Genomic DNA, 15,348 nt, shown 5'->3' with positions numbered 1-15,348 from the left:
TCATCCTCTTGTGCCCATCAAATATATGATTACTGTTTCAAGGAAAAATAAGTAGAGAATTGTTTGAGTTGTCCCAGAACTATCCCTTTTTTGTGGAATACATTTGGTAATTGACTCAAGGACTGACAGGTGAACTATGTGTTTTTCGACCTCTGTTAGTCCATAGATGGATAGATAGATAGAAGACAGATAGATAGATGGAAAAGATAAATCCCTGGTCTGACACTAAAAGAAAAAAAACACATAGCATTTGGTGTCAATGGTAAATCTAATCTTTCAAGAAAAAAATAAACATTTTGGAATCTTCAACCTGCCACATAACTTTTGCAGTTTCCCCACATTTAAAGATCTTTGTGATATGATCCGTAGCAATAAAAACAAATGTAATTTTTGATACTGGGTAATGAAATGTATCAACATTTCTAAGAGCTCTGTAACTCAGGCGATGAACATTTTCACATGGCCTATGCATGATGGTTCGAAAATGCATGAACGAAGATGCATCCCAAGACTAAGGTGCGCCAATGGACAGTGACGGTACAGGGCATACAACATTCATGGATGTGATTTTGAATTCTGTGTTGCAAGGGACTTGTAGGTGTTTGTGCAGCATGAAGGAAGTATGTCCATTTCCTTCTCTGTTCTCGATACATATCTGTCAGTCCAGACGTTCTTCACACTCATCAACTAATATACTGCAAAATATTGAAAATGAATTAAGCCTGGGAATATAGATGCTTTCTAGTGAGTCAGACACCAGACATGCAAAGTTACACTGCAACTATACGTAAGATGAAGTGCTTCTGAAATTACTATGTATTTTCATTATTCAGCAGCATTTTTCAAGTTTGTTTTTCTCAGATCTGCTTTTTAAAAATTATTAAAAATACAAATAGATCTTGTGGAGTAGATCTGTCCATATTAACCTGCCAAATGCAATATTCATTTTTTGGGAAATGTAGTCATTTTCTCTTAAATTATTATTTATTTAAAAATGCAATAGTTTTTTTCTGTGGATATTTCAAGGTGAGGCAAGAAGTACGATTTTCACAATTTTTGCTTTAAACTTAGTAGGTTAACACTGAGAGATCTACTCCACACAATTTCTTTGTATCCTTAAGAATTTTAGAGTAAAAGCCAATCTGAGAAAAACAATCTTCAACACTGCTGCTAAGTGATGAGAATACATAGTATTTTCAGTATCAATTAATCATACATATTTAATATTAAACAATATCAAGTAAATGAAAAATAATGATCTCATTATCTGTAATTCTTATGTACACATCAATAAGTAAAATTAATAATTAAAATGTTAGACATGTCTAAAACAGAATATAAAAGACAGTTTTAGAACTTATGTTAGCTTTTTGGTGGATTTTAGAAATATAACGTCCTATGAATGCATATTTTCTTCTTGTTAATGTTATTATCTCTAGAAAGATTCAAATTTTAAATCACCTTTTGTATAAAGTTTGTAGCTATATGCAAAAATTTTTATCAAAACAAGAAAAAAATTATAAACAGTGTCAAAAATATTTGCTACATACATTTGTGAAATATTTATCAGTATATAATTCTCTACAATTTCACAGAACTCACTGAAATTTTGGAATATAAAGAATAAAAAATTCACTGCCCATTTGTACTCATTTTTGTTTCAGGATTTTATATTTAGTATTGTATATTTCAGTTCCATTTCTTCATTCTTAAAGTTTTCTAAATATACATTCTCTGTCAAGATAGAGTAGAAATGCATTTGACAAAAAGGCACAGCTTTTAAAACAAGTGGCATAAAATGTGCTCAAAAATAATCTCACAACTCCTTATTTCCCAAAGTTTCAATTTATCCAGATTGTCAGATGAATGATAAATAGGATAGACAACATAAACAGCAACACCCGTGTACATACTTAAATGAATGCTTATGTAGTCACAGTAATTGCTTTTGAAGAGTGACTTCTAAATGGAATGCCATATATATGTATATACATATATATGTACATATATATATATCTTGAAAATTTGACAACATAACTTTTAATTCTCCTTAACTCTAATAGATAAAGTGACAATGGCACTAAAATAAATTCTGTTTTCTTTTAGATTAACAGGTTTCCACCTGCCACCACCAGTGACCAGCACCAAGTCTGTGTTCTCCCTGCGTTTGACCAGTGACTTTGCAGTGAGTGCCCACGGGTTTAAAGTGTATTATGAAGGTAAGTCATGCAGACGTACTCGGAACCCCTTCCCAGCTTAATGCAATCAAGCCAGATTCTCCAAATGTGTCCATGGTAGAAGAATCAACACCAAAAGAGAAAAATTCATCTGGCGATGTTAAATTTTGTCACAAGTTTCACTTTCTTATTTATCAGTTAGTATACTAAAATGCTACAGGTAGTGCACTTTTCCCTTCCATTGCCACTGTACCTAGAGATAAGAAAATCCTTTCCTTAACTTTTCTTTGGAGATGAGAATATGAATTTGTAGAAATAACAGAAAGAAATGAAATGTGAAAGTGAAGGAGGTTAGACTTAATTAGTCATGCGATCCAAGCAACACACAATCTACTCTATGTTTCTCTTTTGAATCCTATTAGGAAAAAAAAAAAAAGAAAAGAAAAAACAAAATGGTGATCTATCCTTGAAAGTTAGTCAAGAGAAGAAAAGATAAAGAGAAATACTGCATTCATGCAAAAGCCGATTCAGTAGCACAGATTCTCACTTGCTTAACCACCAAGTGGAAAATTAACAAGCTCACAAACTGAAACTTTGTTTTTATTTCTGGAAATTTAGTGCAAATTTATTTGGCATTAAAACCTGGCTTGAACAGATTTGAGGCTATTTGTGATCTTTATGTCTTTTAGTGTGAGGATTTATAAGTCTTACTATGTTTATTGGCGTGTTTTAGATATTCATAGTGATCACATTCATCATAGGGAATTTGGATATCTTGATTCCTCTTTCTCCCCTTGTTCCATTCTCTCCCTTCAATCTCCCTTCCCCTCCTTATTTACAAAAGCTTCATGTCCATTTTTTCCTTTGATTCCTTTTTTCCTTTTTCCTTGGAAATAATATTTCATAATTGAGTGATATCCAGGTTCAGCTCATAGTATTAAGATGTGCATAATCTGAGCCGGACATGGTGGCACAAACCTGTAATCCCAGCACTTGGGAGGCTGAGGCAGGAGGATCATTGCAAGTTCCAGACCAGCCTGGGCTACAAAGTGAGCTGATGTCCAGCCTGAACTGCATAGCTAGACTCCGTCTCAAAAAGACAAAAAGAAATGTGTATAATCTATACGTTTTCCAATTTTGCCATTAATGGCAAAAAGGTAATGCATTCCTGAGGATTTTGGATAGAAATTATAGGTTTTTAAATTTTATTTGTCTGGTTTAACAATAAAATTTCCATTTAAATTAGGAAAAACTCCCTCCCTTAAACACAGCAGTAGCATATTAGGTTCAAACTCGTATCTCTAGTACTGTAATGTCAAAATTCATCCCACCAGCTCTAGTACTGTCAGGGAGATAGAAATGTAGTAGTGGACATGCTTTGTCACTTTTCCTTCTATTCGTTCAACTTTTTGAGGTGCCCAGGATTTGCAAATGCCAGGGAAGCACTGTAACACTGAGCTACATCCTAGCCCATAGGTGGTTACTTTTTAAAGCAGAAAGTAATTCAAACTATAATGTTTTTTTAAAAAGCACACACACAAAAAATCATATATAAAATAGAAACACAATATTCCTTTTAATATTGTGCATCTGGGTAAAGTAAAACTAAATGTTATTTCATCTAATGCTATATTTCTTACTAGGAAAAAATATCCTTTACCAAACAATTGAGTAAAATTATTTTCTCCATTTCCTATTATTGAATAATAGCACACATAGATGTTTACAACACTATTTTCTACATAATATACTTCCAAACAGACTTTTGTCTAGCAGGGAAGGACTAAATCAAAGACTTACTTTCCTCCACTGTGATTATAATGATCATTATTTTTCTAAGCTGTGTTCACAGAAATGAGTGCTTTTTAATTTTTTCAACTTAATTTATACATATGCATTATAGCAAACACAAAGTTTAAGTGTAATTTTGGTAATGTCGAAGAAGAACTTAGTAAAGCAATAATCCTCGCTAAGTGTTCTTTAATTTAAAAATTATATTCAATTTACCAAGACACAAAGATATTTTAGGTTAGTTTATACTTTCATAAAATACAACAATATAGAGAATGTAGTGACTTAGGGAATGAATTGTTTGAAAGTGTATGGCTTTGCTGTCCTAACTTTAAATATAGTATACTGGACATTCACTAGTACTGAGAGATTGATTGTCATGCCACACAATCACCAGATATTGATTTGTGACAGGTATCTTTTACAATGTGTACTAGTTTTCCATTGCTGCAGTGACACATGACTAAAAATTTCACAGTTTTAAACAACATAAAATATGTTACTTTGCAGTTCTTTAAGTGAAAATCCTATTGGTTGTCTCTGAAGGATTCTCTGCTCAAGGTCACAAAGTTGAAATAAGGACGTCAGTGGGCTGAATTCCTATCAAAAACCTTTGGGAGAAAGGCTATTTCTAAACATATTCTGGTGGTTGGCAAGATCGAGTTCCTCAGGGATGGTGAATAGAGATGCCTGTTTACTTGCTGTCTTTCTGCTAGAGGGCAGCTATCTCTCTTACAGGTCTCTCTCCTTTGTCCATGGTCCATTTATCTGAGAGCCAGCAGAAGATTCATTGAGCCTTTGGAGATGTAATCTCTCTGGTTTCCCCTTTGGATGTGTCTGTCTACTGCCTTATTCTTCCACAGATCTCTGATTCCAAGTGGGAAAGTTTCTGGGAATTCATAAATACTTGATAGTGTGGGCATATCTAAATAATAAAAGTTAATCTTGCTATCTTAAGGTCATTAAATTCAATCACACCTGCCAAGTCCCTTTTGTCACATGGCATAACATATTCACAGGTTCCAGAGATGTAATGGGTGGGGAGAGAGTGAGACCAGTTAGCCTACATTATGTGTAAGTCCACATAACAGGTTTCAGCAAGAGTAACTGAACATCTAATGATGTAGTACTTTCAAGGTCAAGGAGTATATAAGTCTTAACCTGGAATTTAAAAGACAACCTCTACACACATACACATACACACATACACACACACACACACACACACACACACACATACACATACAAGCACACACACACTATTCCTCTGCATTTTAATTCCAAGCTTTTCATCCATAATTACATAAAGTACATCTCTGAAGCCTACCTATGCTGTTGTAAAACTGACCTATTAGATATCTTTTAAAGTTTAGAGCTGTATAGTTTAGCAGTGTTTTCATGATGATCTTGATGTTTGACTCATATTTTTCAGTTACTTGCCCTCAGTATACTCATTTATTGACTACTTTCTTCAAACTTTAAACTTACTAAAGTTTTATCATTAGGTATTAGAATTCGTGAGATCTCTGTGTAACAGTGTTGGTATGTGTCTTGGTTATTTTTTCTCTCGTTGCTGAGACAAAATACTTGGCACTCAAAATAAAGGAAGGAAAGGTTTATTTAGCTCATAGTTTGTAGAGGTTTCAGTCCCCACTTGGCTGGCTTCAAGGCAGGGGGCATATGGCACAGGGCAACCATTCATGGTGTCAGAAGATAGCAAAAGCAACCACAAGAGCAAAAGGGAGGAGTGGCAGCAAACAGCCTCTTTCCCTCCTTACATATGCAAACTATCCGTCCCAGGGTGGTGTAACGCTCACACCCATAATCCCATCATTGGATCATGGATCAATCATAAACTTTAAAAGCTCACCCCATGACTACATGAGGATTTGGGGGGACATGCAGATACAAACCATAACAGTATGTATAGGTCTGTGTTTCTCAACTTTCCAATACTAGACAACACGCACCAGATTCATCTGGACGATGTATTAAAACATAGATGTCTTTGTCCCACTTACATATCCTGAATAAAAGCCTGCCGTGGAGCCATGGAGTATGCATTATAAAAGGAAACCCGCTGCTTTAATACAAACTCAGTCAAGTTTTTTCTAGTTATCTTTTTATCCCTGAAAGAAACTCAAGTAAAACAAACCAATCTTTTACACAATTAAAATGTTTAAAAATATGCAGTGAATCAGTATTACTATAAAAATACTTATGTTGGAGAAGATAGCCAAATGTTATTTTTTCTCATCTATAATACTGAGGTAATAATTCTTCAACTTTCTATGTACTTCGACTAATGGTTAATGTCTTAAAATTATGTTTCCAATATATTTCTTTTTTTTTTTTTCCTCCGGCACCAGGAACCGAACTCACGACCTTGCGCTTTCCAGGCAGGCGCTTTGCCGCTGAGCTAAATCCCCAGCCCCTCCAATATATTTCTTTAGAAATCACCATTAGGTGTCTGGTCATTGAGATAAACATATAGCAGTCTCATTAAAGTAGTATGATATAATTGCTATAGAGTTTTTTTTCCAAGACAATTTTACTGAATGAAGTTCGTTAAACTTGTAGAGGACAAGGTAAAATGAGAGAATCTATTTGTGCTTATTCACCATTAGCATTTTTCAAACTATACTGAAAGACCAATTTATAATCTCCAATTTCTAAGGAATACGTTTATAGAATACAAACTAATGCTATTAACTCTTCGGTCAAAATCAATTTGCTTACACATTTTAAAATGTTTATTTTTGGTTTCTATACTTATATTGTGGTGGATCAGAATTAGTAGGGTGGGTAAATTCCTTGTTGCTTCAATATTGCTACCGTTTAAGAGTTTTTTGTCATTTCTGGGAAACATTTTTCTCATAAATATCTTAAGGTCAAAACTATAAAGTGTGTGAAATATTTTCCCTGTTCAAATCTAGCTCCCTGTATCTTTAGTTTTTCTTGTTATTATCTATATTGAAAGTTCTTGTCACAATTTCTTAAAGTTTTTCATGGAACTTTGACTTTGTATTTTAGAGTTAATAAAATCAAATTAGGAAAAAATTGGTATGTGAAACAGTAAGTTTGAGAAATAGCAAGCATATATAATTAGTTATATTGTTATATAAGTATCAAACTTCAGGAACAACTAAGATGTTTTTTATATAGAACAAATGATGACAAATTATTTTATGTCTCTTTATACCTACCAAACAATTCAAATATATTTTAATTTTCTGATAAAAGCTACTTTGTAATGTGGAATCTGTATACATCTTACTTTCAAAGATGTATAATCTTTATTGGTGAAAAAGCATATAATAATATACCATGTGACCTCTTATTATTTAGGGAATCATTTATTGCAGAAACAAAAATATAAAATCTAGTATATTGTGGAATAAATATATAGACATTATTACACATTATCATATATTAAATGTAATGGTTATCTTTAATTTGAGATGGTGTATAATTTTAGAAGACACATATTAGAAAACTCAGTAGAGAATAACATACATAAAATCAATATGAATATTGTCTAGAATATTACCCAAATATAAAATAGTAATTATATCATGATTGCTGATCTATATCACTAAATAAGATACAGGCATTAAATAATCATTCTTAGCAAATATGCTTTTTTTTTTGTACCGGGAATCAAACTCAGGACCTTGTGCTTGGCAGGCAGGCACTTGTGCTGCTGAGCTATATCCCTGGCCCATCAAAAATGCTATTAATATCACCTCCACTGTTAATTCAGAAACATAAAATTTTGTGTAACAACACTAACACACGAATAACATTTCAGTCATTTTCTTGCTCTAATCACAGTAACCTTACATGGGGTTTTTTCACCCCAGAAAATTGTATGGAAACCTGTAACTATCAACAATTTTAAAAAGAACTGATCTTAGTATAAAAATTTACAGAGATCTTTTAGAGTTACACATTGTCGAGATTTTTTGCACAAAAATTTCTTACGCAGTATAATATAGTAATAAATATATTGCTAAAGCGATTATTAACAATATGCATTAACACTAAATATAAAAGAGAAAATATATTGCATCTATTGTAGGTTAGCCTGTATTTTTCTGCTCTTTTAAAATATTTCATACAGAAAAAATAACTATACTATTTGCTATTCCACTTGCTTCTCGATCACACATTTATTAAAAGATTATCCCTGAGGATATAAAAGGACTTTAAAGTTTTTTTTAAATCTTAAGGGTCATTTCAACACCTAAACTTTAAAAATTTCCCGTGAAATTTAATAGAAAGTTTACAATTTAGAATCCAGTAAATTATGCTTCTGGCCAAACAACTGAGCTGCAGGAAGGTAAGATTATATTATAAAAGTTTATATATTAAATAGTTTGCAGCAATAAAGTTAGGGTAGGCTCATAAAAGAAATAGTGGATTTTCATCTTTAAGTACTTTTAAAAATAAATGAAGTTCAATATTTCAGAAACTTATTATATATGCAAAGACCTTGTCTTTTACCTTTTGTCAATTGAGAATCTTTTGTCCCTGAAGTTCCATATCATCAACCTAGCTAACTACTGAATCATCCTGATACTAAAATGACTTTCCAGTCACACTTCTTTTCTTTCTTTTATTCAGGTTGAATAAATTGTTCAAACTCCCCTTTGAGAATGATGCAAATCAAATTTTCTCTAAATAGCCTCTGAATACAAGATACAACATTATGATGAATATGTGGATTTAATTTATTGATTAAGTATTTTATATTAGGGAAACCTAAATCACTTTGGTGTATTTACATTAGATTAGCATTATCAAGGCTTTGAATGCTATTAGACATTTAGCAATAATATCTTGAACTTCTCATTCTAGCACAGTGTAGCATATACAAGGTTTACAGCTATCTGTCCAGTTGTGTTCCTGGCCACAGTATCGATTTATAAAAACAGTCATTTGAACATACATTAATTTTTTTCATATACTTTCCTATAACAGTTAAATCTTAACTCAGTCTATTTCTTCTGCTCAAGATATCCAGTACACTTTCCTTCACTTGGCCCAATTATTCTTCCAAGCACTGTGCAGGTCTTCATCACCTCCAGAAATTATTTGTGGAACCTGACATTGGGTTCAGTGCTCAAAGCTCTTTCTCTCTGTGCTCAGACATGTCCATACCCCATCACAGAACTACAATCTTCCATTTTGGATTTTGTGCTCAAAATAAGATGAGAGAACCATATGGGTAGAGAAGATGTTCTATTCATTTCATAAACATGGTTTCCACTTAAAAGCATCTCTAGAATCTGCAAATGCTTAAAAATTGTGTATTGAAACTCTACTGATATACAAAGTGTCTAAAAATTTGTTTAGTAATGAGACAAGATCCAATCTACCTCTCATTCATAAAGTATAAAACCCCATGTCTTAAAAGGAAGACAGGGCCTATATTTAGTCCTTTAGAATTTATAATACATGTAGTTTTATTTACATCACATGATTATAGCTTAAGAAAAATATTTACCTTTTATTTTTAAAGTTCATGATATATCAGTATTATTTACACATTTCATGAATACTCTTAGCTGAAAATCTTTTTTTTTCATACACTAGTGTCTTTATGAATCAATTAAAAATTACAAAATTGTCCATATGACAAAAATACCAAGAATATAAAATTGCTGACCATATTGTTACATGACCTATTTAATATTTGTGATTCACATGGCAAAGATAGGATGGCATTCAAAGTTTTTATTCCAGAAAAGAACAAACTTGGTATTTAGTCCCATTTCACACTGAATTTTCTTCTTTCATGTATATTGTTAAATATGTCACATCTGCCAAGCACTAGAAGTTATTTTGATATATGTGCTAGAATGCAGAGAGAGAAAATAATGAATTTAAAATTCGAATAGCATGTCAGAGATATTTTGCTATGTTCACAAGAAGCCCTTCCATTCTCGTAGTTGTTATAATTGATAGTGCACAGTGTATGGTTTAGAAAGAAAAGGTTATTCTGAGCTTAGTTTAGAAATTAATTTGTCAATTTTTATTTCCCTTTTATCAAAATGTAATAAGGCAGTAAGGTAAAATTTTATTCTTACTGTTTGATTCTAAAATGTCTGGGACATTTGAAAAATTTAGAAAGCTTTCTTCCTTGTATACAGTCTTCAGTGTGCAAGCTAGTAGCTTTCCTGTCCCCTCACATATATTACATGTATTGTTACATGTATTACATGAATATGCAATTATATTGTCATGTATATTACATATAAACATCATATATTATGATATTTAAACATGTGCTTTGGTCTTTTTCAATTTTTATTTATGGTGAAAAGATACTGCTACCCTGCTATTTCTTTTGTCTTGTCTAAAATGTTATTCAAAGAAGAAAATCTACGTGACAATTTACGCAAGAGTGACTGGGAATAAAGAAATTTCACAGTGTACCTCAGTTAACGTTTCCCAGGAATAATGATGCTCTCAACGTGGTCACCCATTGTCAATCTGAGGCAAGAGAAGTGACACTTTTCCCACATGCACCTCTGTGTGCAATGTTCTTCCACTGATAAAAATCGAAATCCTCATAGCGGTTGAGAGAAATAATCTCCTCAAATGTTGCAGCTCTGAGCTAGGACGCCAATGCTAGAGACAGAGACGGAGTATAAGGAGAGTCTCCAGTTTATTGGAAAACAAGACACTGTGGAAGAATGCAGAGTCTTGTACAGAAATTAATTGAAAAACACTTCTTTGAGTCCTGTTAGTAAATGCACAGACAAGTCATAGGAACATTACTAACAATAAGATGGGTTCTGGGTCAAAACCAAACATCTTTGCAGATATTGTGGCTAGAAGAGATAAAAACTAAAACTGAAAGCAAAAGTTTGGGCAAATTATAACAGTGTATTATTTCCATCATTTTGATTAAACACAGTTGTTTGTTCCACACTACCAAGGAAATAACAAAACAATTGAACTATCTGCATATGTTTTATAATTTGATGTGCGTACTCATTGTCAAGAACTGTGAAACTTCTGAGCTTTTTCTGCTACAGTTGCATGGCAGAATACAGTTGAATATTTTCAAGGAAAGAATGCAAAAACCCATATGAGTTAAATTCAAAAGAATTTTTTTTTTTGTTATTTAGAGCAGTGGAAATGGCCAAAGAATTAAAACTTGGGTTTCTAGAGCTTCAATCTCTAAAACTTAAAAGAAGACCAAGTGACCTCCCTCAATACTGTATGTCCTTAGGAGAGAGGTGTGGGGAGAGCGGGAGAGACTGGGAGGGAGAGGGAGAAAGAGAGAGAGAGAGAGAGAGAGAGAGAGAGAGAGAGAGGGAGAGGGAGAGGGAGAGGGAGACACACTCTAAGCTTAGGGAACTGGAATGGTTTACATTAGAGGGTAGGCAAACCTGCCCTTTTTCCTGCAAGGAGAAAATAGTTCTATATTGCTAATGAATAATTTGAGTCAGTACTTCAGCTTAAATACTGTGGAAAACATGAAACATTATAATATAGAAAATTGCTTTGAAACACATATGCTGGAGCTGGGGATTTAGCTCAGCGGCACAACACCGGCCAGGCAAGTGCAAGGTTGTGAGTTCGATTCCTGGTGCTGAAAAAATAAAAATTAAAAAAAAAAAACAGAAAAATAAAAGAAACATATATGCATTATGTTCCATGATAATAGCACCTGCATTCAATATATCTTATGCAATTTTCAATGAATTTGTAAAAGTCCAATAGAAGACACCGTTACGTGTTAGAAGGAAATATTTCAGGTAGGTATATAGTACCCTAAGTTTTCTAGATTTTAGTGATAATAGCATTATTTCAAAAGAGCTTAATAAAATACAGTGGATCCTTGACTTACAAACTCAATGCGCTCCTGAGGGCTGGTTGTAAGCCATGACTATTTTCCCATAAGAAATGATGGAAATACCCATAATGCATTCCATATCTCCAAAAGCACCCCCTAAGTATCTCTTCATAATACAAAGGGGTTTGTGATGTGCATAATTTACCAGAAACACTAATTTCTGAAGTGTATTCACCAAAAAGTTATAAAATGTGCCTGGTTTACCATAAACAAGAGTTCCATACTGTACTCACCATTCCAGTTGACATCTTTGGCTTGCAGGAAGGGAGGATGGAATGGAAGGTGGTTACTAGTTGGAAGGAGAGTCCCCTTCCATAAGAACATCAAGAATCTGCCTCTCCGGTGTCCTTTCTCTCTTGGGAGAGTATAACTCATTAGAATTGGCTTCTGGTTCATTAAGACTCAACCTTTTCAGAAATAAACAGTGGTCTAAGGTTATCTGCTTCTGTCTTTTTTTAAACACTTTTCTGTAGCATGACATAATATTGTCATCAAGCAAGTGAATACGGTGATTGACTTTTTCTCTGTTGTGGGTCTTCCTTACAAATGTTTGGAACTCTGTCCATTTTTTAAAGATTTCCTTTATCTCAGAAGAAAAACTTTGCTACACTGATTGCTGATACTCCCCTTCCTCTCAAAGCTCTTCAGCTCCCACCTCTGTTGCTCAGCTGAACTTTCTGAATTTCCTCTGTAGACAGTTCCTCTGAGTGTTCCTCCACCAGTTCCTCAGCATCACTACTGTCTACCTGCAAGCCTTTGGACTCTGCTGTAGTGACAGTATCATCAACCACAGGGGTCAACTGGAGGCACAGGCTCCCATACACAGCCTTAAAAGTCTCTCTCCTATATAATTTAACCCACATTTTATTCTAGGCAGATCTCAGTGTCCTTAGAGAGATATTGGCCCAGGACCCAATTAACCCCACAGAGGAAAAGATGTTACCATTTTCCTTACAGAACTCATTAAGGGTTAAATCTGTCTCTGACACCATCTGGAAGCACTTCTGGAGCAGTTCCTTGGTGTGTAGCTTCTTAAAGTTAGCTGTGACATGCTGGTTCATAGGCTGTAGTAGAGCTGTATTAGGTGGGAGGAACTCACCCGAGAGCCATGGGAATACTTCAGCCAATTCTTCCTCTAAATCTCGTTTGTGATCAGGAGCACTGCCCATGATGAGGAGAACCTTGAGTGTTAAACCTTTGTCCTCTAAATATATCTTAAAGATAGGGCAGAAAGCCTCCCTGATCCACTCAAGAAAAAGTACTCTTGTAATGCAGTCTTTTGCACTAGATCTCCACACAAGCCTTAGCCTATTCTTCATGACTTTATGCTTTCTGAACACTCTAGGATTCCGCGAGTGATAAACCAAGACAGACTTTATATTGAGATCACCACTCACACAGGTACCTAGAAATAAAGTTTGCCTGTCCATCATAGGCTTGTGGCCTGGCATTTTCTTCTCTTCCTAGGTAATGTATGTTCTCTTGGGCACTTTTTCCAGAAAAGGCCAATTTCACCATAGTTGAAAACTTGCTGAGAGCAAAAGCCATTTATCTGAGTCATCTTTTCAAAGTGGTCTAATTTTCAGCAGCCCTTTTATCATCAGTGGTTGATTCACCATTTCTAATTACCCTGTGAACCCTATTTCTTGCTTTAAAATTGTGAAACCACAGCTTACTGGCACAAAATGTTTCACCATTATTATTCTTTGATAGATTATCCTTCACAAGATCTGATTTATAGCTCTAGCTTTTTCAAAATGTATACACTCAGATAAGCTATAACCTGCCATCTGCCTTTTATTTGTTCACACTAATAATAGCCTTTCTTCCGAGTCTAACATTGTTGATCATGACTTACTAATTCGATGAACACCTTTAGCAACAGTGGCTTCCTTATACAAATCTTTTCCCTGTAAGATTGTTGAGATAATGGATTTTGACATGCTGTGCATATTAGTGAGATCAGTCACACAAATGCCACTCGCATATTCCTCTACAATTTCTTTCTTTGTGTTATTGCCATCTTTACCTTTCCTTCCTTCTTTAGCTTCTCTTCTAGATTTTTTGGGACCATTTTGATAGCAATAGTTATAGCAGTAACTTAAAGTACTGACCAAAGTCATGTCCACAAACACGTGCATCTGGGTTCAGGTTGATGGTTACTTATGTTTTTCTGGCACTACGAATCTTTGTTTATAATTTCACAAGTGGCCAGCATTCTGGTTATAAATGAAGATTTTAATGGTAAGCTAAACCTAAAACTCTGGTCATAACCTAAGTTGCACGTGTGCAAGGCCAGTTGTAATTCAAGTGTTTGGTGGATAGTTTTCTATACATCTGGATAACTATGAATGTGATCAATGACAAGTTTTCTTCTTTCTCACTTCTAAATTATGGGTATTTGCTGATCTATCCATAGCATAGGATACACCTAATGCATAACTTCATAAGGATTTTCCTGTCCACATTTATGAGTTAGTTCAGTGTCTCCTTTGTCTTTCTGGAATATTTTTTGTGTATTTCATTTGAGGGCAATATCAGATCATTTGAAATATGGGGCTAGGGTGGATTTCCCCACACATTTTCCACAACATTGTTTCCAACGTGTAAATAATTCAATGTAAAAATGAAACTCTAATACATGAAGAAGTACAGCAGAATACTATCCAATCATGAGAAAAGAAAACTTTCTAATACATAACACTCAAAAGGAACATATGTCATTATAAGTACAAGATTGAAATATTAAATAAAATCTGAAATCTCCTTAATATAATAATGAAAATGATTCTTATATTTAAAATCAAAAGGAATCTATAAGGAAGAAGCAATCTATAAGCAATCTATAAGGAAGAAGATATGCAGCTGTATGCGTATATCACATTGTTCCCTCTAATATGAAATTTGAGAAAGTTATAAATTGAAACTTCACTAAAAAACTGAAAAATATCAAGAGTATGGAAAAAAAACATTGGAATGCAGCAAAAGTGTCATTAATATTACTGTTAAGCAGGGAAATATGTTGGCTTGGGGACAAAGGGATATAACAGAAGGATTATTTTTAAACTTAGTCACACAAAGGAAATATAAAATGAGATCAAGGCAATTTAAAAGGACAGGTGTTCAGATGGGGAATTAACCAGAAGAAATTTTTCAGGTATTAGTTGATTAACATAGAAGACAGAATTGGCTTAACTGTATATTTTTCTCATGTAATGACAAAAAATATTGTGATGTGAAAACAACAGTGTTACATTTTCATTTCGTTGGCTAGTATATGTCCTTTTTATACTGTAAAGGACAATTCCCATTTCACTAATTTTGTAGCTTAAGTTTCCATAATTTTTAAGCAGCTTATCTGTGTGTAATTTCAAGCCTTCCACATTATTAATTTAATTCAAAGAGTTAATCTGAAATGCTGTTAGACTACCCTTCAAGTATCTTTATATTTCTTTAATTATGATTCCAAATTATTTCATTGTGTTCTTTTGAGTCAAGTGCATACGATTC

General features: G+C 33.7%; 1 protein-coding gene across 1 annotated transcript in view; it reads left to right on the top strand.

Moving 5' to 3' along the window:
• Csmd3 (CUB and Sushi multiple domains 3) overlaps positions 1-15,348 on the top strand; it is a 1,085,099-nt gene that overhangs the window by 156,329 nt on the left and 913,422 nt on the right. The window contains exon 3 of the mRNA XM_005381888.2: positions 2,107-2,219. Coding sequence (XP_005381945.1) covers positions 2,107-2,219 — 113 coding nt within the window. The remainder of the gene's footprint in view (positions 1-2,106; positions 2,220-15,348) is intronic.

The sequence above is a fragment of the Chinchilla lanigera genome, unplaced genomic scaffold (assembly GCF_000276665.1).
Source record: "Chinchilla lanigera isolate Chin_1 unplaced genomic scaffold, ChiLan1.0 scaffold00016, whole genome shotgun sequence".
In the NCBI taxonomy this organism is placed as follows: Eukaryota; Metazoa; Chordata; class Mammalia; order Rodentia; family Chinchillidae; genus Chinchilla; species Chinchilla lanigera.
Note: the sequence above shows the minus strand (reverse complement) of the source record. Positions and strands in the feature narration are given on the sequence as shown.